Source organism: Pollachius pollachius (assembly GCF_949987615.1).
Source record: "Pollachius pollachius genome assembly, chromosome: 16".
Taxonomy (NCBI): Eukaryota; Metazoa; Chordata; class Actinopteri; order Gadiformes; family Gadidae; genus Pollachius; species Pollachius pollachius.
Window position 1 is genome coordinate 12931003 of NC_136949.1, and position 22495 is coordinate 12953497.

The 22495-nt window shown below is 50.5% G+C and overlaps 1 protein-coding gene across 2 annotated transcripts in view; it reads right to left on the bottom strand.

Moving 5' to 3' along the window:
* The window catches only part of jag2b (jagged canonical Notch ligand 2b), a 34913-nt gene that overhangs the window by 1713 nt on the left and 10705 nt on the right, over positions 1-22495 (bottom strand). The window contains exons 3-25 of one of the 2 annotated variants that reach the window (XM_079753914.1): positions 20364-20418; positions 15905-16162; positions 14727-14787; positions 12460-12590; positions 11170-11289; positions 10791-10904; positions 10055-10168; positions 9386-9499; positions 8588-8634; positions 8262-8435; positions 6381-6543; positions 6057-6218; positions 5666-5779; positions 5432-5545; positions 5208-5321; positions 4868-4984; positions 4458-4485; positions 3486-3571; positions 2492-2605; positions 2168-2283; positions 1567-1839; positions 775-906; positions 172-322 (exon numbers count right to left, since the gene is read on the bottom strand). In XM_079753914.1, coding sequence (XP_079610040.1) covers positions 172-322; positions 775-906; positions 1567-1839; positions 2168-2283; positions 2492-2605; positions 3486-3571; positions 4458-4485; positions 4868-4984; positions 5208-5321; positions 5432-5545; positions 5666-5779; positions 6057-6218; positions 6381-6543; positions 8262-8435; positions 8588-8634; positions 9386-9499; positions 10055-10168; positions 10791-10904; positions 11170-11289; positions 12460-12590; positions 14727-14787; positions 15905-16162; positions 20364-20418 — 2872 coding nt within the window. The remainder of the gene's footprint in view (positions 1-171; positions 323-774; positions 907-1566; positions 1840-2167; positions 2284-2491; positions 2606-3485; positions 3572-4457; positions 4486-4867; positions 4985-5207; positions 5322-5431; positions 5546-5665; positions 5780-6056; positions 6219-6380; positions 6544-8261; positions 8436-8587; positions 8635-9385; positions 9500-10054; positions 10169-10790; positions 10905-11169; positions 11290-12459; positions 12591-14726; positions 14788-15904; positions 16163-20363; positions 20419-22495) is intronic. The other variant, XM_079753915.1, reaches the window with a different exon arrangement.

Consider the following 22495-nt stretch of genomic DNA (forward strand, 5'->3'; position numbering starts at 1 on the left):
CGTTTTTAAAACAACCTTGGTCAAATGGCCTCTCACACGGCAACAGAAGCTGCCCGACTTATAAGGTATTTGTCGAGGCGCGCATAACAAAAGGCTCGGAGGAGGAGGAACGCCTTTTTCCCCATCCTGTTTTTTTGGCGTACTGTTCCCACATCCCCGCGCCGCGCTCACCCGGTGACGGAGGAAATGCCTGCGTCTCCACTTTGACCTTGATGACCGCCAGCATGACGGTGCTGTTGTGGCGCTTGGACAGCGTGCCCACGATGAGGCTGACTGCGTCCTGGATCCTGCTGTGGTCCGACTGGTCCTGAGGCTGGAAGGACTGCAGACACAGAAGACACCGCTCGCTCAACAAGGGTTCTCTAGCTTGTGACGGTTATTTTTAAAAAGGTGCGGCCCGGTCAGCATGCAAGTAGGGTTGAACAATGTAAAACTAATAGGAAAACGAATCATATTGTTATTATATTCTTAGTATTCAGACAGATATTGTGATTGCGATAACACCCACTTTGACAGGGAAGGATTGTTTCGCATCACACTCTGTCAACATTTAATAAACGTCATTAAATGATACTTGATATTGGATTGGATAAACAATACAGAGGATTACAACAACAATACATGAATGAAGCGGTGGGCGTTAAGAGGAAATTTTAAGTTTAGTCTTCAAATGATATCGATTCTATACTGTTGTGTGAATGTCCTATTAGTTCACAACCATAAACATCCGAAGGAAGGCGTTATAAGTAGAGCAGAACGAGCTGGGCCACTCACGATGGCCACCTCCACGGCGTTGGTGCTGGAGTGGGACAGGTCACAGAGCAGAACCAGGGCGTGGTCCTGGGCCAGAGACCTGGTGTCTGGCAGGTAGCGCAGCTCTGAGCAGATGTTCTCCACCGTGGTGCCCTGGGTTAAACAACAGCACACACGCACACACCGTTTGGCAACAAGGAGAGTGGGAGTGTCTAGAGGAGATCATTGAGTACGTTTACACGCAGAACACAACACCTGGTAAGGGAGCGTGACCAGGTTAGGGTGTTTATCGTGTTTACATGGCCGCCATGGTAACTGGGAGGTACGGGAGGTAGATCGGTAGAAGGAATGGCACGCTTGTGTCGGAACATGGAAGATACTGACGCCATGCTGATTTGACACAACAGTGAGTATGTGTACATGCACTGCACCGTCGAGGTTTTTTAATACGTTAATCTCTCATTAGATCCAAAATAATACATGTCTCCTTGTCAGTCCAAAAGTGCTTTGAATGCCACGTCATCATAGGTCTAATGCCGTGTCAACACCAAGCAATGGTTATGTTTTCGCTGACTACCTGAACATTCAGAGCATTCACAGAAATAATTAAACAAATCACAAAATGTCCCGAAACCCGGTAACCATGTTTACATGGCAAACAACATTGGATAAGAATCCCGGCTCCCTCAACCGTCATAACCCGGCTTTGGCGTTTACACGGCACTGAAGTAACCAGGTTACAATCGGGGTTTCCGATGCGCAAGCAAACACGACGATGGCACACAACTGTAACCGGCGGCGCCGGGTACTCACGGTGGGCACTTTGTCCCGGTTGAAGACCAGCGTGATGTGGGCGCAGCTGTTGTCCAGGTGGCCCGAGTTGGGCTGGCACTTGGTGGGCGGGGGCGCGAGCTGGGGGCCCGGGGCGGAGCAGACGCCCCACTGGTGGCAGGGGGGCGTGAAGCAGGTCAGGTAGCCGTGCTCCAGGCACTCCCGGCCGGCGGGGCACGGCCGGCGCTCGCCCCCGCCCACTTCCTCGCCTCCTGTGGGGCTCTGGAGCAGACAGGGGAGGCGACCGCACAGCACCTGGTCCCAGGAGAGGGGGGGGGGGGGGGGGGGAGACACACAGTGGTCCAGTTAGGTATTAGTGCCGCTTTCATCTGTGCTATCGATTGAGCCGATCGATTTAGGAGCGGATGAGCGAACGGATCACAGGGGGCATGGATCAGAGAGCAATACTTTTGGTTTCGGCCCCTATGTAAAAGGTATCCATGGTGATCAGCCGAGGTCTGGCCATGGTCTTTGTTGTGATCAGACATGGGTTGTGTGTGTGTGTGTGTGTGTGTGTGTGTGTGTGTGTGTGTGTGTGTGTGTGTGTGTGTGTGTGTGTGTGTGTGTGTGTGTGGTGAGCTACCTTGGTGCAGAGCACTTTGCCGTCGGCGCAGCGACAGCTGTTGCACTCCTCGTCCCAGAGGCTGCCGTGGGGGAACTGGAGGCCGTGGTGGTGGCAGGTCTTCCCGATGCCCACGACTACAGAGGCACACACAAAGTAAGAATCAACAACTGCAGTGACCGGGTTTCACCAGAGGTGGCACTGTCCCTGCGATATTGTTTGGTCAGCCTTTGAAAAAGGGTGAAATTTGATACTGAAGGAGCACATGACACACACACACACACACCCCCACACCTTGATGTCCAGGAAGGTACATTTTATATAAAAGCACAGATTTGCACTTACACTCTTGGCATAGCGTCCCCGTTCTCCCCAACGGGCAGATGCAGCGGAATCCGTTGATCTCGTCCACGCAGCTGGCGCCGTAAGCACAGGGCGACGACTGGCATTCGTTTATATCTGATGGGAGAGAGACACAGACAGAGACAGGAAGAAAGAGAGACCATTTATATCACCAACATTGAAACAGCCCAGAAAACTGGTTCACAGTGTTACTCTTGCGTTTCTGAGAATACTGAAGTGAAACAGCCACCAAGGGGATTCTAGCTTGGGTCAAACGTAAAGCAGAACAGCTACTATGGTGATAACTAGTGTAGTTATGACTACATAGTGCAGTTATGACCAAGGCCATAAATACACTTTGGCTTTGGTCAAGAATGCCCTAAAAACATGAATGGCTCAATGCTGAGTTCTAAAGCAATGGTATTTAAAGGGCCAACATTTAAAAATGCATGCTTGAAAACAAGAATATACTGCTAACCGAACCGAATCAAACTGCATAGGCACCTGTCTGAAACTGGCAGCTATGCCTGCAATGTGAGTTTTTATAATTAAGACCTGCCCAAGTGTGTGTGTTTGAGACCCCATTCAGGTCAGGCAGAGAGAGAGGGGACCTCTAGCACGACCAACACAAAGACAGAACAGGAAAGAATTTCTAGGTCACCAAGTAATTTGTGTGTGTGTGTGTGTGTGTGTGTGTGTGTGTGTGTGTGTGTGTGTGTGTGTGTGTGTGTGTGTGTGTGTGTGTGTGTGTGTGTGTGTGTGTGTGTGTGTGTGTGTGTGTGTGTGTGTGGACCTCTTGAGGTCAACGGGGTCATGGGTTAAAAAATATATGCATGTGGGTATCTCCTTCATCCATTTGACCCTTCATCGCCATGACCACCAGGGTGAAAAAAGTAACAAAAAAGAGGTTAGGGTTTGTGAAGACCCCCAAATAAGACGCATCTGTTGAGGTGTCCTTGCATCGCAGCGCTGCATTAAAAGCAGGTCTGGTACTCACTGATGCGGCAGTCTGGACCAGCAAAACCGGGCGCGCACTCGCAGCGGAACCAGTTCACTCCGTCCACACAGACACCACCGTTGTAGCTGCGCAGGGCGAGAGGGAGAGACAGACATAAATAGGGCCATAGAGCCACACAGGACCAAAGCACCTACATTAGTAGTGTGTGTGTGTGTGTGTATGTTCGTGTGTGTGTGTGTTCGTGTGTGTGTGTGTTCGTGTGTGTGTGTGTTCGTGTGTGTGTGTGTGTGTGTGTGTGTGTTCGTGTGTGTGTGTGTGTGTGTGTGTGTGTGTGTGTGTGTGTGTGTGTGTGTGTGTGTGTGTGTGTGTGTGTGTGTGTGTGTGTGTGTGTGTGTGTGTGTGTCCCATCAATACACGGCCCTGGCTTTCAGATGCTAATCGGCGTGTCCCGTCCCCTCCTCTCCTCAGCATCCCTCTGTTCCCCTCCTCCTTAGAAAGGACACCCCCTCCCCCAAAGACACCCTCCCCCGGGTCATAGTCCTCCTCCCCCTCCCATCCCCCATCCAGCAACTCACTCTCCCAATCACTTCCCGAAATTGCGCGCACACACACACACACACACACACACGCGCGCACAAACACACACACACACGGCCCCTCCCCCACTCCTGTTCAGCGACATCCAAGCCCGGTGACTCGATGGAGATCTCTGTCTGAGGCTTGATTTAAGACACCTTCCGCTGCCTTCACTGGCTCCTCCACCCCCTCTCCCCTCCCCCTCCATATCCACTGGGGGGGGCCAGTGGAAGGTGTCTTTAAATCAAGCCTCAGACGGAGATCTCCACTGAGTCACCGGGCTGGTTTTCGGCCAGGAGTTTCTCATTCCAACTCTCAGGGGAACGGTATGTGTCCGTTGGGCTGAGCGAGTGATACTACTGGACTACGTGGCACGGTGCTAGGAGAGGACGGGGGATAACCGCCGTACAGTTGACAACAGGAATTTCTACTCACCACGGGTGAGGGTTGCAGTCGTTGGTGTCTGAAGGGAGAGGCGGGGAGAAACGCAACATAAACCACAATGATCAATTGTGAGGAAAGGGTAGTTACTCAACATCACAGGCTCTAATCCATACACCAGATACGGCTCATAACGGAGCAGGTAGGTCTAAGGGTTACTTAAAAAGATGCTTGCATGCGGTCTGTGGAGACAGAGGATCGAACCCAGTACCTCTCGGGAAGGGAGTCAAATGCCCTTACCAGGGACACTATTCAGCCCCCCGTCCGTCCAATAGACCACATCCTTCTGTCTTCCCCACCCCCGCCTCCGGGGGTGGGGAAGACAGAAGGATGTGGTCCATGTGGAAGGTATCTTCGTCAACGAGTAGCTGAAGCCAAGCAGAGCGGGTGGGAGAGGAACCTACTTTGGCCACAGGCGGGGCCTTCCCAGCCCTCTTTGCAGATGCACGTGAAGGTGTCTCCTCCTCCGACGCAGGTGCCTCCGTTGGAGCAGGGGCTGGACGCGCAGGTGCTGTTCACAGCTGCGGGAGGGGGGGGGGGGGGATAGGATTCAGATAGGATTGAATTAGGTACAGAAAGAATACCCAAAAAGGAGTGCTACTTTTCCCTATATACGTCATTTAGAAGACGCGTTTTGTTTTAATCAAGGGGATCGAGGATGGCGGCAGAAAGACTGCAGATATGCAGGCATTTGGGCTTGAACCCAGTACCTTAGCGTGGAAGGCTTCCAATAAGGGGCCTTACCCGTGTTGCAGGTGTTGCCTCCCCACCCGGGCGGGCAGGCACAGCGGAAGGCGTCTCCGTGGTCGTAGCAGGTGCCTCCGTTACTGCAGGTGGTGGAGTCACACTGATTCTCGCCTGCAAAGAGCACAACCTTGAGGATCAACTTTAAAGAGAAGGTACTCGAGGACAGCGAATCACATGGGACTTTCTGATGGATTTATCCACACACACACACACACACTTACGCGAGTGGCAGGTCTTGCCCTTCCAGCTGTCGGCACACTTGCAGTGGAAGTCATTGACCAGGTCGACGCACTGCCCGCCGTTCTTACAGGGGTTGTGTCTGCACTCGTTCACGTCTTAAGGGAGGGAGCACAGCCAGGCAGAGGTGGGGGGGGTTACTATAGAGGAGAGCTCCAAACCCTATGAACCACATTTAACAGGTGGATCACTTTGGTGAGTCCAGAGGAGGAACTCACTGAGGTCACAAAGTCGGCCTTCCCAGCCGTCAGGACAGATGCACTGGAAGGAGTTCACACCGTCGATGCACGTTCCTCCACTGCGACAGGGGCTGCTGTCACAGTCGTTGACGTCTGGGTTGGGGACCGAGGAGAATAGGAGGGGTGTGAAGAAAGATTACATGAAATTCATCATTAGCATAATGAAGCTTGCTTTTTAAAAGGCTGAAATTTTAAGTTTAGAAAACAAGGAGGAAGACGGACACACACACACACACACACACACACACACACACACACACACACACACACAAAGAGACAGAGACAGACAGAGACTGAGACAGAGACAGAGAGAGATCTCTGCGAGGACTGAAGGAGAGAGAAAGAACTCGGTGAGTCTGACTCGACTCACTCTCATGACAGTAGGTGCCCATGAAGCCTGGATCGCAGAGGCAGGTGAAGTTGCCAGCCGGCTGGCTCCTGCATGTGCCCCGGGGCCCGCACACATTGGAGGAGATGTGCCGCACCTCAGACGAGTTGTTGGTCGCCACGGTGATGGTGCAGCTGTCAATCGCTGAAAAAAAAAAAAAAAGGCAACCGTATTTTCGTAAAAAAAAAAAAAAAAAAGTGTGACGACTGAGATGTTCCTCATCAGGGCAACGGTGCCCCGAAGGCTGATTGAAAACAAGGGAGCATTGGTTGTCAAAGCAAGTGCTTCTAATGCTGGTGGGCTCACCTTGACAGGGGGGGCTCCGGCAGCGGTCCCGGGCCTGCCCACAGGTCTTCCCCTGGTAGCCTTCGGGACAGGCGCAGTAGAAGTCCTGGGCCTGGCCGTGGCACCTGGCTTTGTTCTCACAGGGGTCGGGGTGGCAGGGGTCGGAGGGCATCCAACTGGGGATCTGCCGAGGGCAAGAAAATGCATGTTGGGGGTCAGCAGGTTCGCTCCAATTGTAGCTCAGGCGAGCGTTGCCGTGCCGATAAGCCTGAGTGTGTTTCTCTTGAAGGGCTCTCCTCCTTTTAAGTGGGACCTAATGCTGGTTTCTTTTGAGCAAAGCTAGAGAATACGACAAATATAGCTTTTTCTTTTTATATTGTTTGCCCTAAAAATACAACTAATTTGAGGACATGGTATACGACAGGCCCGCTAGCTGGACATAACGAGAATCTAACCGTCTAATGAGCAGCTTTGATGAGCAGCTATTTAATATATCAAGGGACTTCTGCGTGTCAGCTTTTCATTTGAAATACGTTCATAATATTCCAATGAAACACATCATACACTGAAGAAAATGGACTTGTGAAATGTACAAAGAAAAGGAAAATAAGTCAGTGCTTTGCCAACAAGGAAGGCAGGACACTTTGACATTGCAAGACATTAGTGCAAAATACTATTCCGATCAAAGTTGTGGTGACAAGACAGAGCGCAAACCAACAACCCTGAACACCCACAGAAGACCCACGCCGGGGCGCGACATCTGCAAACATGGAGCTTGGTTCAAAAAACCCAGTTTTTCCTTCTGTAAACAAAAACCGACTGCATATAAACGATGGATTGAACCCACTGCCATGTAAGGTGCTCGGTGTGGGGGCCGGGGGGGGCAAACCGTTATCTCCTTGTGCGCGGCCACGCGCTAGCCTACAGTTTACTTTACTTCAAGTGGCTGAGCACCATCTATTTATCCTATGCTGGTTAGCCACTGGTCTGAGCCGTGAATAGGTGTGGCCTTTAGTGTCTGCGGCGGGAAGTCTGAGGGCATGACCGGGGATAAATCACAGCGCAACGTTTAGCGCCGGCGTCCTGTTCCTAGGGCTGCAGTGCGCAGCGGCGCAAACAAGTACACAAATTAAAGCCTGTTAAAGAGGCCACATCGCATGGCTCGAGGCCGAAGGGTTTACATTTTCATTTTATAGTTTACACTCATTTTGATACGCGCCGGTATCCACGGCACGACCTGTGACCGCTTTTTGATTGCATTGCAGCGTAAACTTGAAATCGACCCAACGCTAATATTCCCGGCATCGTCCTAAACCGGTCCTATATGAAGAGTAGGTATGAGCATGCGAGACACCTAATCCCCGCTGGCATAGTTGCCGTGCTGCTGCTGCTTGAAAGCACAGCGACGCGCAGCATGCCGACAGGAGGTGCAGAAGTGGAGCAGAGCAGGGGTAGAGTTCTGGGAGGTATGGGCGGTGGCCTCCATTCAGGACGGGCTCATATTTATAGCAGGAGGTGCTGGGAGGGAGGGGGAGGGGTGGGGTGCTAAATCAAGGCTAGCTTCCCAGCCGACACCGATCTCTATCCAGGGCTCAGAGAGAGAGATCTGTGGTGTTGATTACATCTTATTTCTCACTACCCCAGATTGGCTATACGCATGCATACAACAAACAACAACAACGCATTTTATGAGCCGGGCCGGGTGTTTGCAGCCAATTGAGAGGATGTACAGGTTGGCAGTCGGGATCGCTCCTTCATTAAAATGAGTTGACGAATAAACAGGGTCACTTTAGAAAGGGTTATCGAGAATTGGGAGATTCCATGTCAAATACATCAATCAGACAGAGTGTGTGCACGTGGTGCGTGTGTGTGTGTGTCTGCGTTCCAATTGCTGGCACTGACCTCACACAGTTCTCCTGAGAACTCGGGGGGGCATTCGCACACAAAAATCCCCCGGAAGTCGTGGCAGCGCCCCGCGTTGTGGCAGGGTCCGCTGTCGCAGGCGCTCGCCCGGACCTCGCAGTGGGAGCCCGTGAACCCCCGCAGACACTGGCACTGGTAGTTCCCCTGGGCCTTCTGGAGCGAGAGGATGAGAGGATGACAAATTTATTGATATAGCACTTTTTCAAACATGTTCCCAAAAATAACTCCCAACAAAAATCTCCTGTAAAGAAGAATTGGAAAAGACTGTAAGTGTGTTTGTGTGCGCTTTTTAAAATCGGGCTTACCTTGCACGTGGCTCCGTTCTGACACTGACCACGGCAGCTGTTGACCTCTGCAGAAGAAGAGCAGAAGCCAAACGCGCGCGTTACAAGTAGGAACATAACACTGGAAAGGGCCGGGGACGTATTCGCCAACGCCCCCGCCCCCCTCCCTCACGCGATGCTGAGCTGGGCGTTAGTCTGAGTGAAGGACCGGAGGAAGGTAAGAGTGAATCATCTGGAGTGTCCACAAAGGCCAAGGAGGGCAAGCCTCTCCAGAGAGGGGTTCCCGCATGCATGCCGGGGCTGGGTCGGAAGGGTGAAGGAGAGGGGGCCAGTTGAGCGACAAGTCAAGACAGGAAGTGAGACTCCCACGCGTCGCAGAGAGGAAGCGCCGCGTATGAACGCAGGAATGTGTTCAAAGTGAGAAAAGGAGGAGCTTTGGAAGAAAGATAACCAAACCAAATAAAACAAAACAAAAGATAGATTAGTGATGCTTAGATCACTCGAATAAGTAAGAGTGTGGCACTAGTGTGAGCCCATTATAAGCTTTGCCATGAGGTTTGGTGCAGTTTTAATTTAGTGTTTGGTTACCTGTTGAAGAGCTCAAAGAAAGACAGATTATGTGTGTGCATTTGTGTTCGAGTTGAGTTGAGTTTGGTTGAGTAGAGATCGGTGTGTCAAAGTTAAATTGGGTTGAGTTGGTTGCGTAATAATTAAGTCGGGTTGAGTGGAGTGTGTGAAAGTTAGGGTGTGTGAGGAAGAAGCAGTGGAGAGGACAGAAACGTAGGGACGACACCGAAGGATATAATACATAATACTGACTGATGTCACAGTTCTGTCCGGACCATCCCCAGAGACAGCCGCAGAGATATCCACCAATCAAGTTTTTGCAAGAGTGAGCGTTGAGGCAGGGCTTCCCCAAGCACTCGTTAGCGTCTGTCAGATGGAGACCAAAGTGTCCAGCGAGCCCCAGAGATTTTGATGGACGGTGAGGTGGAGAGAGAGACCGAGGGGAGAGAGGTAGAGAGCGGAGCAATTAGGGGAGGGGAGCACGATCAATTCCACCTTTAGATCCTTCACCCACCGAAAGCATCCCACCAACGTCCTTGTGCACAGCAGAGGCTACAACATGTTATACTTCAACAGGACATTACAACTGGCACATCTTCCAAGATGGGCTGCCCGCCCAAAAGCAGCTTTGTTCTACGCACTCATACACCGTCTGCCTTCCTTCTGAAACCCAACCCTTTGGACCCATGCATGCACGTACGCGCACACACACACACACACACACACACACACACACACTCCCCAGAGAAGATATTTGATGGTAATTGCTGCCTGTAAGGTGAGAGCAGAGCTAGAAAGATGAGACCAAACTCTTGGGTTCCCATGTTCCCAACACACACACACACACACACACACACACACACACACACACACACACACAATACATCCTTGTCAAAAGAAAGTGACCCGTTAGACACGCACCTATCTGGCAGGTCTTCCCTTTCCACTGAGGGGGGCAGACACACTCAAAGCTGTTGTCCAGGTCGACGCATGTCCCACCCTGTGCACATGGATTAGAGGCACACTCATCCAGGTCTGTGAAAAGAATAAAGCCATAATTATTTGTCTATTCATGAAAACTCACCCCTATGGTTCGTTTGTAAAGCAATGCTCATAACGGGACACAACAGCGGGGGAGACATGGGTTTATCGGTTTTGGATGGGCTCAAAAGGAGTGGCAAGCGACAAGGCAAATCCACCCGTACGTGCGTTTAGCGCCGAGCCAGCAGAGCCCAGTGTAACCCCAGTAGGCATCCCGAGACACCAAGCGGAAACACGCACCCACGCGCCCTGCCAAGAACCCAGAACCCAGAGGCAGCTTCAGGGCGGAGGGCGCAAAAAGAAATGTGGGTGTGTGTGTCAATTCAGGTGTCACCCCGGTTCACCCCAACAACGCATAATGACTGCGTTATGCGTCGTTCTGGAGTACGCCTTGGCGATTCAACGTTGTAATTGGGTGTGCTGACATTATGATGGAGATTTCCAAGGGTTTCTCTGCCGTGCGTTCTTTAGGCGCAGCGCCATTGGGCGTCACGAGGAGACGCCATTCAAACGCTAAGGCGGTTCAACTAGTGTTTTATGGCTTGCCAAAGCTTTGGGCGGGCACCGAAAAAGAGAACCTCCACAATGGGAGGTGTCTGGAGGGCGAACGACGTACTGTTAGCGCAGGTGGTGCCCTCCCAGCCCGGCGGGCAGTGACAGTTGAACCCCGAGGGAACCTCATGGCACGTCCCGCCGTTGGCGCAGGGGTCCGAGACGCAGGCGTGCTCGGCTGGGGAAGAGAAAAGGTTGGCGTTATTCAGCTGCCGATACTGATTATGGCTCGAGGATGAGATGCTTCGGACAACGCGTTCGGCTTAGCGCCGCAACGCGTTGTCCTCTTGCGTCGTGTTGGCCTCCGTCGGGTTTAAAAAAAACGGAAATGTACACTGCGGATAATGGTCACGCTGAACAAGGAAAGGTTCAACCACCGGGAAGCACAGGCCGAGCAGAAGAGCCTAAGCAGTAACCAGGGCCCGCTGGGCTGGGCAGCTCACCTATCTGGCAGGTCTGGCCGGAGTAGCCCTGGGGACAGATGCACTGGTACTGGTCGGGCTCCGTGTTCATGCAGGTGCCCCCGTTGATGCAGGGGTGGTGGCGGCCACAGTAGTTCAGGTCTGAGGGGATAGGCGTCGGGTCAGAGTGTGTGTGTGTGTGTGTGTGTGTGTGTGTGTGTGTGTGTGTGTGTGTGTGTGTGTGTGTGTGTGTGTGTGTGTGTGTGTGTGTTATATCCAGTTAACGACAGGATTCCTTGTGCCGAGAATCAAGCAGACACCGTCAGTTAATGTCAATAGGAATTGTATGCTGGCCAAATGTCAACATGATATAAATAGGGATGGGAAATCCGCGGGTACATCGTGATACGATGGTATGTACAACATCGTAACGCGTGTGATTGTATCTCTTCAACCGATACGGGTACATAAGTGGGGAGTGGGTACCCTAAATGGGTGCTTTGACAGGAAGCTCTAAACGAAAGGCTCTAAACGCAACAGGTAGACGTACATTTCTTTACATTTGAACGCCACAAGAGAACCGTTTGAAAGCAGACTGAGTAGCTGCACGAATGCACGGTTTAATTTGCTAGACAGCCGGCACTCAGCACTAGGAAAAGAAAGAGAGAGAGAGAGAGAGAGAGAGAGAGAGAGAGAGAGAGAGAGAGAGAGAGAGAGAGAGAGAGAGAGAGAGAGAGAGAGAGAGAGAGAGAGAGAGAGAGAGAGAGAGCATCCGATCGGCCGACAGGAGAGGTGATGAGATAAATAAATGAACAGGGGATCTGCCGGAGCGGCCTCGGCGAGGACCCGGGCCTCATTCCCCAGAGTGGCCCCGCTGGCGTCCGCGGGGAGGCGGGCCGGATCCAGTGTCCGCTGTGGCGGGTTCGGATCACACCCACAGTGAAGCTATCTGTTCTCCCTGCCAACGACGGGTCGGGAATGACATAGTGGGAGCGGGCCTGGGGGTGGAAGCGTTCAATCGTGCGCCTAATGCAAATCCACCAAACATCTTTACCAATTAGGATCAAATATGTTACTTGATTTCTTTCCTCCAGTCAGACGCGTCATCGGGTCGACCAAGGACATTAACGTCGTCGACCCTGTGCGTCAGGTGTAAAACGTCACTATCTTCATGTCAGTCTCTCTCTGTGTGTGTGTGTGTGTGTGTGTGTGTGTGTGTGTGTGTGTGTGTGTGTGTGTGTGTGTGTGTGTGTGTGTGTGTGTGTGTGTGTGTGTGTGTGTGTGTGTGTGTGTGTGTGTGTGTGTGTGTGTGTGTGTGACCACCCCGCTCACCTTTATCACACAGCAGCCCGCCCCAGTTCCTCTCACAGCTGCACTGCCACGGGACGGCGCAGTTCCCGTGCACGCAGCCCGGGTACGGCCTGCAGTCGTCGCAGAACGGCCCCTCGAAGCCGTAGTTGCACCTGGAGGTTTACAGGGGGAGCGGGGGGGGGGGGGGGGGGGTCCGAGGGAGCAGGGGGAAACACGGGGGCTCTTGGTTCAGTGTGCTGATCGGTGCAGAGGAGCCAGCTGTAGTGCGAGCAGTGTATCGCGCACATGTTGAGCACGAAACTAGGCATCAAACAGTAGTAACAGCAGCAAAAACTTAACCAATACTGTACGCACTGCTTCACTCGATACCCAGGGTGCAACACAGGAAGAAGAGAAACAAAACTTTTTTAAAAGAAGTCATTGGAGCCGTTGTTGGGAAGTCTCCATGAGATCCCTGGATAGCCTCGTCTAAAGGGCGGGGCTAATTTGGTCAAGAGTAACATTCCAGGGCAAGAGGGGTTAAGAATACATCCAGTAGGGCTCCCACACTGGGGTCGAATCAGAGAGAGAGAGGTGTGTGTGTGTGTGTGTGTGTGTGTGTGTGTGTGTGTGTGTGTGTGTGTGTGTGTGTGTGTGTGTGTGTGTGTGTGTGTGTGTGTGTGTGTGTGTGTGTGTGTGTGTGTGTGTGTGTGTGTGTGTGATACGTGCACTCCCATCTCTACAGTCCCAACGCTATCGCGCCAACGCTGCACTGCAGCACTGTCGTCTTTGGGACAGCTGTCCGGTCCATTGACGAGCTATTTTCAGCATATCCCCCCCCCCCAACACACAAACACACCCTCCCACGCAGTCGGCACGGAGACAGCGTTCCCCCCCCCCCCCCCCCCCCCCCCCCCACCCACCGACTCGTCGAATAAGGCCTTAAAAACCCAGCCAGATCAGGCTGGGGGTGGGACAGGTGAGGCTAGCCATCCTTAGGACTGGCTTCAGCGGGCCGCAAGCAGTGGGGCAGGTTAGTGGGAAACTGTTGCAGGTGTTCAGTTATGTTTCATCCATAACCTGTGTTACAGTAAGTATCTCAAGTCTGCTTCTGCCCTCCTTTCACATCCTGAGCACAGCATGAACAACGTGACCGTCGACGCTTCGGGTTTGATCAAGGTGGTCCGTTAGATCGGCGATGGCGGCTCTGGGTTTGCTTATAGATCAGCCGGCCAGCCCCTGGCTTGTGGGTTCCCCTCTTGCGCAGAACATGGAGGCTATATTAAAAGGTCATAGTAGCCATGCCTGTGAAACAATGCTGCTTCCGTAGCATCAGGATCTTCTGTGTCACACACACACAAACAGCCCGCCTTCCCCCCCCCGGTACAGTGAGGGATGGCTTTAAGAACAGCGCCATTTCCAGCGGCCATCTCCCGTTGCTAATCAGCCTTTATTACGAGAACTTAAAACAATGCAATTGTTTTCAATTCCTCCCATTGGTGCAGGGCTTCTCCTTGTGACTGCATAGAGGCTGATCTGTCCATCTCACATGAGGGCGAGGGGGGGGGGGGGGGGGGGGGGTAACAGGTGCAAAATAGGAAGTACAGTTTCCTGAGGCGCTGAAGCTATGTGGCTCACGTCACTTTATCAAACCAAGGCATTTCCTTTTTCTCCTTTTTCCGTTTGTTTTTGTGAGTTTTTTTATCCCAAAGTGCATACCACAGTGCGATACACAACAAGGCTTTCCTTATCACAGTCGTCAGGCTGTAGAGCCCCAGTGGAGACCCAGAGTAAGCTTGACACAGAGGGAGGAGGGAACATTTATTTCAGAGGAGTGAGTGGCTTGCGTTTATTCCAATGTACAAGCTTTCCCACATCCAAAGCAGGGGGGAAATGGTGCATGATATTGCGTGTGACAGCGACATGGGATGTATTAAAGGCGCTGTAGGTAAGATTGAACAGCGATCATTTCAGTGTCATTTGGGTGAAATATCACCGCCCTCCATCAGCCATTGGTGAGTGAAAGGCTCTGTGAGAATACCTGATCGAGTTGATCGTGCCTGCCTCCGTATGAGCCGATTTAGATCGACCACAGGTGAGCGAATCAAACATCTCAAGTGACTGAGGGGACGTTTTGCAAGGGGGTTTTGTATTTTCTAAGTCCCTCTCTCTCTTTACAGCTCTCCCATCGTACCTACAGCCCCTTTAAGGTCCCTCAGGAGGACATTCTATAGGCGTGATAACAAAGGGCCATGTGATTCTCATGAGCACCAGGAGGTCTCCAACACAATAGGAATCGCTCCACTTACTTGCATTCCCCAGGCACGCCGCAGCTCCCTTGCAACAGGTTGCAACCCTGCTTGCAGATCGCTAAAAGGAATCGGACAGAAATCATGGCAGAAACATGAGTAAGGTGCAAAAGCCGAGTACCTTTTAAATACAGATAGCCGTGCAAATAAAGTATTTTTCCGTTACAATTCAAACAAATCAATTCAAAATAGCCTCCCATGTTGAATTGGGGGAAACCGATGGACTGAGCTTCAGTGGAATACATCCAATACATTACCGCATCAAACCTCTGACTTTTTTTTAACGATTAATCGTTTCCCACATTCACACAACATAGAAGTGTGCAGAACCCTGGAATTGGTCAGCGCCTTGACTAACAACACACAAAGCATTCCTACTCCGACCACACACACCATAAAACAAATCTCAATTGTGTTTCTTCTAATTCCGAAAACAATATTGGGGGGGGGGGGCTTGCTCGCCTGTTGCTGACCCGTCATCCTAACAAGACGTGAGAATTCACTGCACACCCCCGATGACCCAGGGTGGGCTGTCAGTGGTGGGGGTTGGGGGGTTAAACAACTTTATCGCCTGGGGGCAACACAAACCCCCCCCCTGCTATAAAGGACAACAAAACACCTCCCCCTAGTCTCACCCGTAAGGCCCTGCTGGGTGATTTATTATGAAGGGAGGCCCCCCACGCACAGCTAGCTTACCTTGCACTAGCACAACCTGACCAGGCCCTTGAGCTTTAGCCTTTAGCCTCTCGCAAGCAAACGTGCCCAAAAAAGGGCACACCTGCTGCTCAAATGCAACGTGGTGCGGGATTGCCCGTCACTAGAAAAAGGTGCTTGTCCATTTGTCAATGTTAAAATTACGAAAAGATATTTAGTGATATAAAAGATATACAAGTGAACCGGACACATCACGGCCCAGTGTGGCGTGTGCTTATTTCCGAATAGTACGAAGTTAAAGATATACATTATTGATAAAATTGAACCCATCAAACCAACCTACCGTACACACAGACAGTAAAACCTCAATAGTCAGCAAACCTCAATACACACACACACACACACACACACACACACATCTTCCTCAACTGAACAACAACCCTAAGCATGATGTTGTAGCAGGGTACATTGGGCTCATGTCATCATCATAATCATTATTAATATTAATAATAATTTCCCTGTACCTATGGTGCAGTCCTTGCCCATCCAGCCGTCCAGGCAGGCCCGCTGGCCCGACGCCTCGCAGCGGTAATGGCCGAAGTAGTCGTCGCGCGGCACGCACAGCTCGTTGCACTTGCTGCTGTAGTAGTGCTCGTCGCAGCGGACCCGCACGCGGTACGTCAGCCGCGCCACGGGCCCGTCGTGATGCTCCGTGTGCCAGCGCTCGCCCGGGTTCAGCATGCCCGTGTGCACGCTGCGCTCGATCAGAAGCTCATCGCCGCCTGTGGGGGGGACACGTACCAACGTAAGCTGAATGGCTTATCACTTCATTATGTCGGTGGAAAAAAACAAAAGAAAGCAATGTTGTACTCAGGTATGAATATGTATGAACATCTCCGTCCACACCTCACGGTATAAATATGCATTGTGTTTCCATCCACCTAGGAATGTTCCCCGACCGGTAATCACCTTCTGTGTGCATGTGGTACTGCAGCTGCTCTGCCGAACCATGCTGGGACCAAAGACAACTTTATAGTATTGATCCGGTTGATCTTCAAGAGAGTCAAGCGATGACACCCCAGATCAGCACAGAGTGCATTTATGCTTCTGGGCCAACGAATCGGATGACAGCCAAACCCCGGGTGGTTTTATTATTTACTAAGGGTACCTCGTCCACTGCCGTTTGGTCTTGGTCTTGGCTAGTCTTCGTAGGCCCAACTATGAATCACATTGTCGTCAGCTCTCGACCCCTATATCCCTAAACGCGGATATAGAGTGCTTCGATCAGTGCAACAATAAGGGGGATAAATAGAAGAGGTCTACTCTGTACTGTAAAAAGAAAAGCTTGTTTAACAGCAGTGTCAAAGGAATAAGTAATGATCCTGTATGGAAAATGTGGGTGCAATGCATCAGCCCCCCCCACACCCCCAGGCATGCGTCAGACACGCTGTCAACAAGCAGCTAATTGGAGAGCAGGCCTTGTACTGGAACTGTGCTGACACCCGATAGCTTCCATTACTACAATAGCACCCAGAGAGAGAGCGAGGGAGGTGGAGAGAGAGCGAGGGCGTGAGCGAGAGAGCAAGGGAGCGCGAGAGCGAGAAAGGGAGTAAGAGCATGAGTTTGAGGTAGGCTCCTGAGGAGCTGATAGCCGAGACCCTTTTTTTTTCTTTCCTAGGGAGAATACTACCTGATACACAAATCAATACAATAACAATATTCTCACATGGAACAAGCTATCCTTGAGAATTTTTGGGGATATAAACTACATTTCATCTATTCTTGGCCGTTTTGCAGAAAGGCACCCCAAAACATCACTCCATGACACCAGCCGAGTAAAATGAACTCCTCTCCACTTTCTTCAGTTTCCTTTCTGCAACGATGGTTTCGCGAGCTTCCCTTTATGTCCCCTGAATAATTCATGCAACATCAGTAACCCCAAAAAGCCCTGCATCACTGTGGTCATCAGAGCATCATTGTATCTGCAGCTGTTCCCCTGGGGTCACATTCAAAACGCTGGGGATCCATTGGTATTCTGACGCTGGCTGTGAGCACATGACAAGCTGCTGCCGGGATAAGAGATCCACATCCAGGTGAAGGGCCATGTCCCCAGCGAATGCTAAACTGAAAATCTCATGCATGCATAATATCTAGACACACACTATAGCATACACGATGGAGTCAAAACACATCATCTGCAGACTAAACCGTTTCCTGGCATCAGCATATAGATATTGTTTGGCGCGTCTCCCGAGGGTGTTTTAGGTGTTCATTTGAAATGCCTGACCATTTCACCTCACCCCGCATCAATGCTCACGGTAAACAGCCCCCCCCCCCCCCCCAATCTCCCCCCCCCCCCCCCTCTCCACGGCCGCCGTCTTAATCGAGACAGGATCACAACCCTGGAAACTATTTGTGTGGAAATAAGAGGGGCCCTGCGATTTCCTTTGGGACACACACACACACACACACACACACACACACACACACACACACACACACACACCAAACACAATGTCAGGCAGAATTAAGCAACAATAACTGAAAACACAATGTCAGGCAGAATTAAGCAACAATAACTGAAATAACTCCCAGCAGATAGAGAACAATGGGGCTCCGGTGGCGGGAGCCTGCCTCCATGGTGTCTAAACACGGGGGCCACCGTTCGACCAGCCACACCCACTTCCTGCTCCATAAACACAAGGCAAACAGCCAGCCCTGCTTTCCTGAGGACATGCCGGGGGGGAACAAACGATTCTGGAGAAAAGAAAATTGCAGCGACTTAATCAGCGTGTTGTGCTCCTCTGATGTTGGGACAAGACGCCACGAAAACCCCTTGGCTCAAAGGGGCCTGGATAAAGGGATACGTTAAAATGATGCTGATACGTGTCGCACTTTAGGTCCACCTTGATGGATAAAACCATTATCTCCACTTACATAAACAAACCCCTTGACCCCCTGATTGGGACAGGCCAGCGTTGAGGACACACAAGTCACAAGGACTGCTCCTCTCTCACCCGTAACAATGACAGCGAGTTAATGAACAATCACGTCCATTTTTACACTTTGTTTACTTTATTTGAATTGCCTTTTGTCATTTCTTATAACAAGCTAGCTCTGACATTTCAGCACTACCATGCTCTAGATAATACTTTAGTACCAACATGGTACATAAAAAAACAATTGGGAAATGTTAACAAACCGGACTGCCTTTTGGGACCCACCGCGCCCATCTACTCCCGCCTCCTTCCACACCCCACTAGCTTGTATTAAAGGTACTTAGGACTCCAGGCGGAGTCCTAAGTACCTTTAATACAAGCTAGCCCGTGCTAATGGCGACCCTTACATCACACAACAACACTCCTCCCAAAAGCCCCCAATCAGCGTCCCTTGTGATCTTTGAAGAAGAAGGCAGAAAACTGTGCCTTTGTTCCCATAGATTATGCCTCTTGAACCAATGACATCAAGGTAGAAGTCAGCAGACACATGTGACATAATAGCCCCCCAAACCCAAACCCCAACACCCAAGGTCTTTAAGAGCTAATTAGCAACCCACCCAGCCTTCCCCCCACCGCGCGCCACACACACACACACACACACACACACACACACACACACACACCCTGTATGGCTCCCACCTTTCTGTGGGGTGTATACATGCATCACTGGGACAACTGTGCGTTGGTGCATGCATCCATCCACGTGCGCTGCTTTTCTACATGTTGCCATGATGGACTGTGTCTGCGAGGTGTCCCATGTAGACCCTGTTGTAGCCTATGTTGTAGACTTGTTACAATTGACCAAAACAAGGCAGATGCTCGACATCTAGCGGCAGTTTGAAGAAAAGTCTGCCTGGCTGGCGGCAGAATGCTGATGGTACTGTCGTTCAGCGGGGCGAGCCGTCTGCAGTGTGACCCCCCTGAACACACTGCAGTGTTCAGGGGGGTCTCGCACCGGCCCCATGCCAGTGCAGCCCATGTCCATCGTTACTAAAAACAGACAAACCGGAACCTAACCCATCGGATGCGATGCCGCCAACGCCATCCCCCCCCACCTCATAGGACCCGGCTGATGATAACATGTCTATTTCCTACCCTCCATTGTATGTGCTCGCCATCGGAAGGGCTTTTGAAGTCATGTACCAAACAGGATGGAATGACCCGCCACGTCATAACAAGACAACGAATGAGAGGACAACCACCCCCCCCCCCCCCCCAACACACCCACACACACACTTGAGATGAAGATGTAACACTCACACACACACACACACACACACACACACACTCATGCCATCTGCACAAGGCCACGGCTAGCGCAGTTTCGGGCTCCATCGTTGCCGAGCCATACCGCCACAGTCTACGCAAATCAGAGTACGCACATACAATGACTTGGTATGTCCCGCAGTCTTGTGGAGGTGTACTTCCTCCGAGACTGGGCTACTAATTTAATGGTGGGGGGGGGACTTATGTCCGCTGGGGACTTATGACCAGCGGACATAGTCAAAGCAAAACAGGATACAGCTGGAGCACATTGAGGTCAGAACCAACACAGACTTAGAAGAACACTCTGATCCCCAGAAGCTGTCCTGGGGGTGGAGGGCTGGCGGTGGAAAGGAACCAACACATTTGGCATGTTGGGCTTTGGAACTGCTGTCGGACCAGTGAATCTCAACAGGGTACAATCAGGTGGTGTGCCGTAGCTATGAGGTCACCAAGAACCTGACCCAAGAAATTAAATCCCCCCCACAAAAGTGTGTACTATGTGTGTGTACGCTGGGTCAAAAACCTCCCCTCTTTGTCCATGCAAACAAACCTATTTGGAAACAAGTGGTACTTGATATCCTCTAGCTCCACAACTCACCTGCACACATTCTGACCAGGAAAACTCAACACGACGATATTAGAAAACTCAGAGGTATCTGTTCCTAGTCTCTGAAGAACGCGATTCATGGACAGAGAACTGGTGTGAGTATGAACTTACTGTTGCGTGTGTTGTTGTCCCAATCGAAAGCGGCCACCATCAGAGTGTAAGTCCGCTAGTGAAAGGGAGGGAGGGAAAGAAAATGTTTGAGTTAGTTGTACGTTTTCAAATAAAGATCATCAAATCAGATAGCTCTATCTTACAGAATTGCGTTTTATTACATCAAAGTCAATTCACAATAATACTGTTCATTTCCAACATTGAATATCTTATCAATATGATATTCTAACAACAAGCCCCATCTGCAGAGGCTAAGCAATGATCACATGGTAGACCAGTCATCAGAAGACGAACGGTCGCCTAAAGCCATTGAAAATAAAAGCATAAAAACACAGTGCTGGTGCTTGTGCTTATGTGGCTGCCTGCTTGTGATCTACATTAGCAGGTGTGGATGTCAGCTTGCCCGGTTTTAAAGTGCTATTCAGGTGAGACGTGTTCAAGATGTTTATATACATCATGATGAAACCCAGTCCCAGATACACTCTGGCATAGACCAAGACGACACACATAGATGGAGCAGAGTGGATTCCAAAGCCACTACTGCCTCTCGTGTTCTACCTGGACACCGGTGCCAAGATGGGAGCTCCAGTTACAAGCTGCAGTGAAACAAAATGCTGCAAGCCAGTGGATTTTGGAGGCGGGGGAGAAGGCCCAATATCGATCTGGCCTCAGACTAGGAACAACGACTGCCCTGAACAGCAGAACAAGGGATGCAGGATGCTAGTTCTGACATACCAGGATATGTGATATACTTCCTGGGGATTTCGATTATTGTAGTGTTGATGAATAGCAAATAGTCTTTTGCTGATTCTAAGACGCAAAGGCAGACATTTTGTTGGCTGTTCCGCCCAACTGAAATAGACAAATCAATCCCTCCAATAGATTAGGTCAATTACACTATTCAGTACTTCTATCTATGTACCATGAAAACCCAGTTGCCATAGTATGTGTATACATATACTGACCAGCTTTTAAATAACTATCAGAGTTAAAAAAATAACCATTGCGAAAGTTACTCCATAGGCAAAAACAATGGTGGCAGTGGCTTGGGTGGTTCAGAAAATGTAATGGGATTATTCTGCTTCCCAACAGATAGGGTTCTGCTTTTTAACAGTTGATCTGATGGGACATACTGTGGCCTGGACTGACCCCACACACACACACACACACACACACGGTGAGAGTCACCTCATTGATGTGGCATAGGAGAAGATGGAGAGGGCTACAACGGGAAATTGTGGCGAAAATGTAATCAGTCTGTCTCAATCTATCTATCCATCTATCCATCTATCCATAAAAAAGGGAATATAAGCGGTTTGCATTTATAATATAGCTGTGAACCAAAGGAATGCAGTTGGGTTTTAATCAATAGCCGTCATGGGATAACATATAATGTTATGTATCATTTGTCACTATGGAGGTCACTGTGTCAGGAAATATTGCACTGTGATAACCTTTTTGTTTTATAAAATCCCTACAAATTCTGTATTTTAGATTTGGTCCTTGCATTGGCGGTCACCAAAAAATAAACCTCAATTTCCAAGAAAAGATTTATAGCACGTTCAGGGACCCCTCCTACCTTTCTCGTTTTATTGCAATGATGTAACAACACTTAAGTCTCGACCATGAAGCATTGGTTTGACTGGGGGGGCTTAAGAGCACACACACACACACACACACACACACACACACACACACACACACACACACACACCAAGGTTACCCTGCAGCCGAGGGGGGTAATCTAGCTGGTGTGTGTGTGTGCTACGAGGCCCAATGCTAGGCAACCAGCTGACCTAAATAGCGCCTCATTACGTCACCAGCGTGTAAGCGGCAGTCGTGGTCACTGTGTGTGGGACTGACTTTGACCTCCGCCGCAATGTCATGTGTGTGACATTGACATTGGTTGAGGGTGGAAAGAAAAAAAATTACAAAAAGTGCACTGAAATGTGGCCAATTTTATAGGAGTCCCTGTTGTCTAAATAACTAATCACGCATGACCTTCTTTTTTTTTTTGTTGGTACTGCAAATATTTTCGGGGAATATTATCGTAAGGACAGTTCTACCACAGACCTGGTGATCCGCTGGCTGATATTTGGCTGGTAACTGGTAGCTGACCTAGTGTTATTATT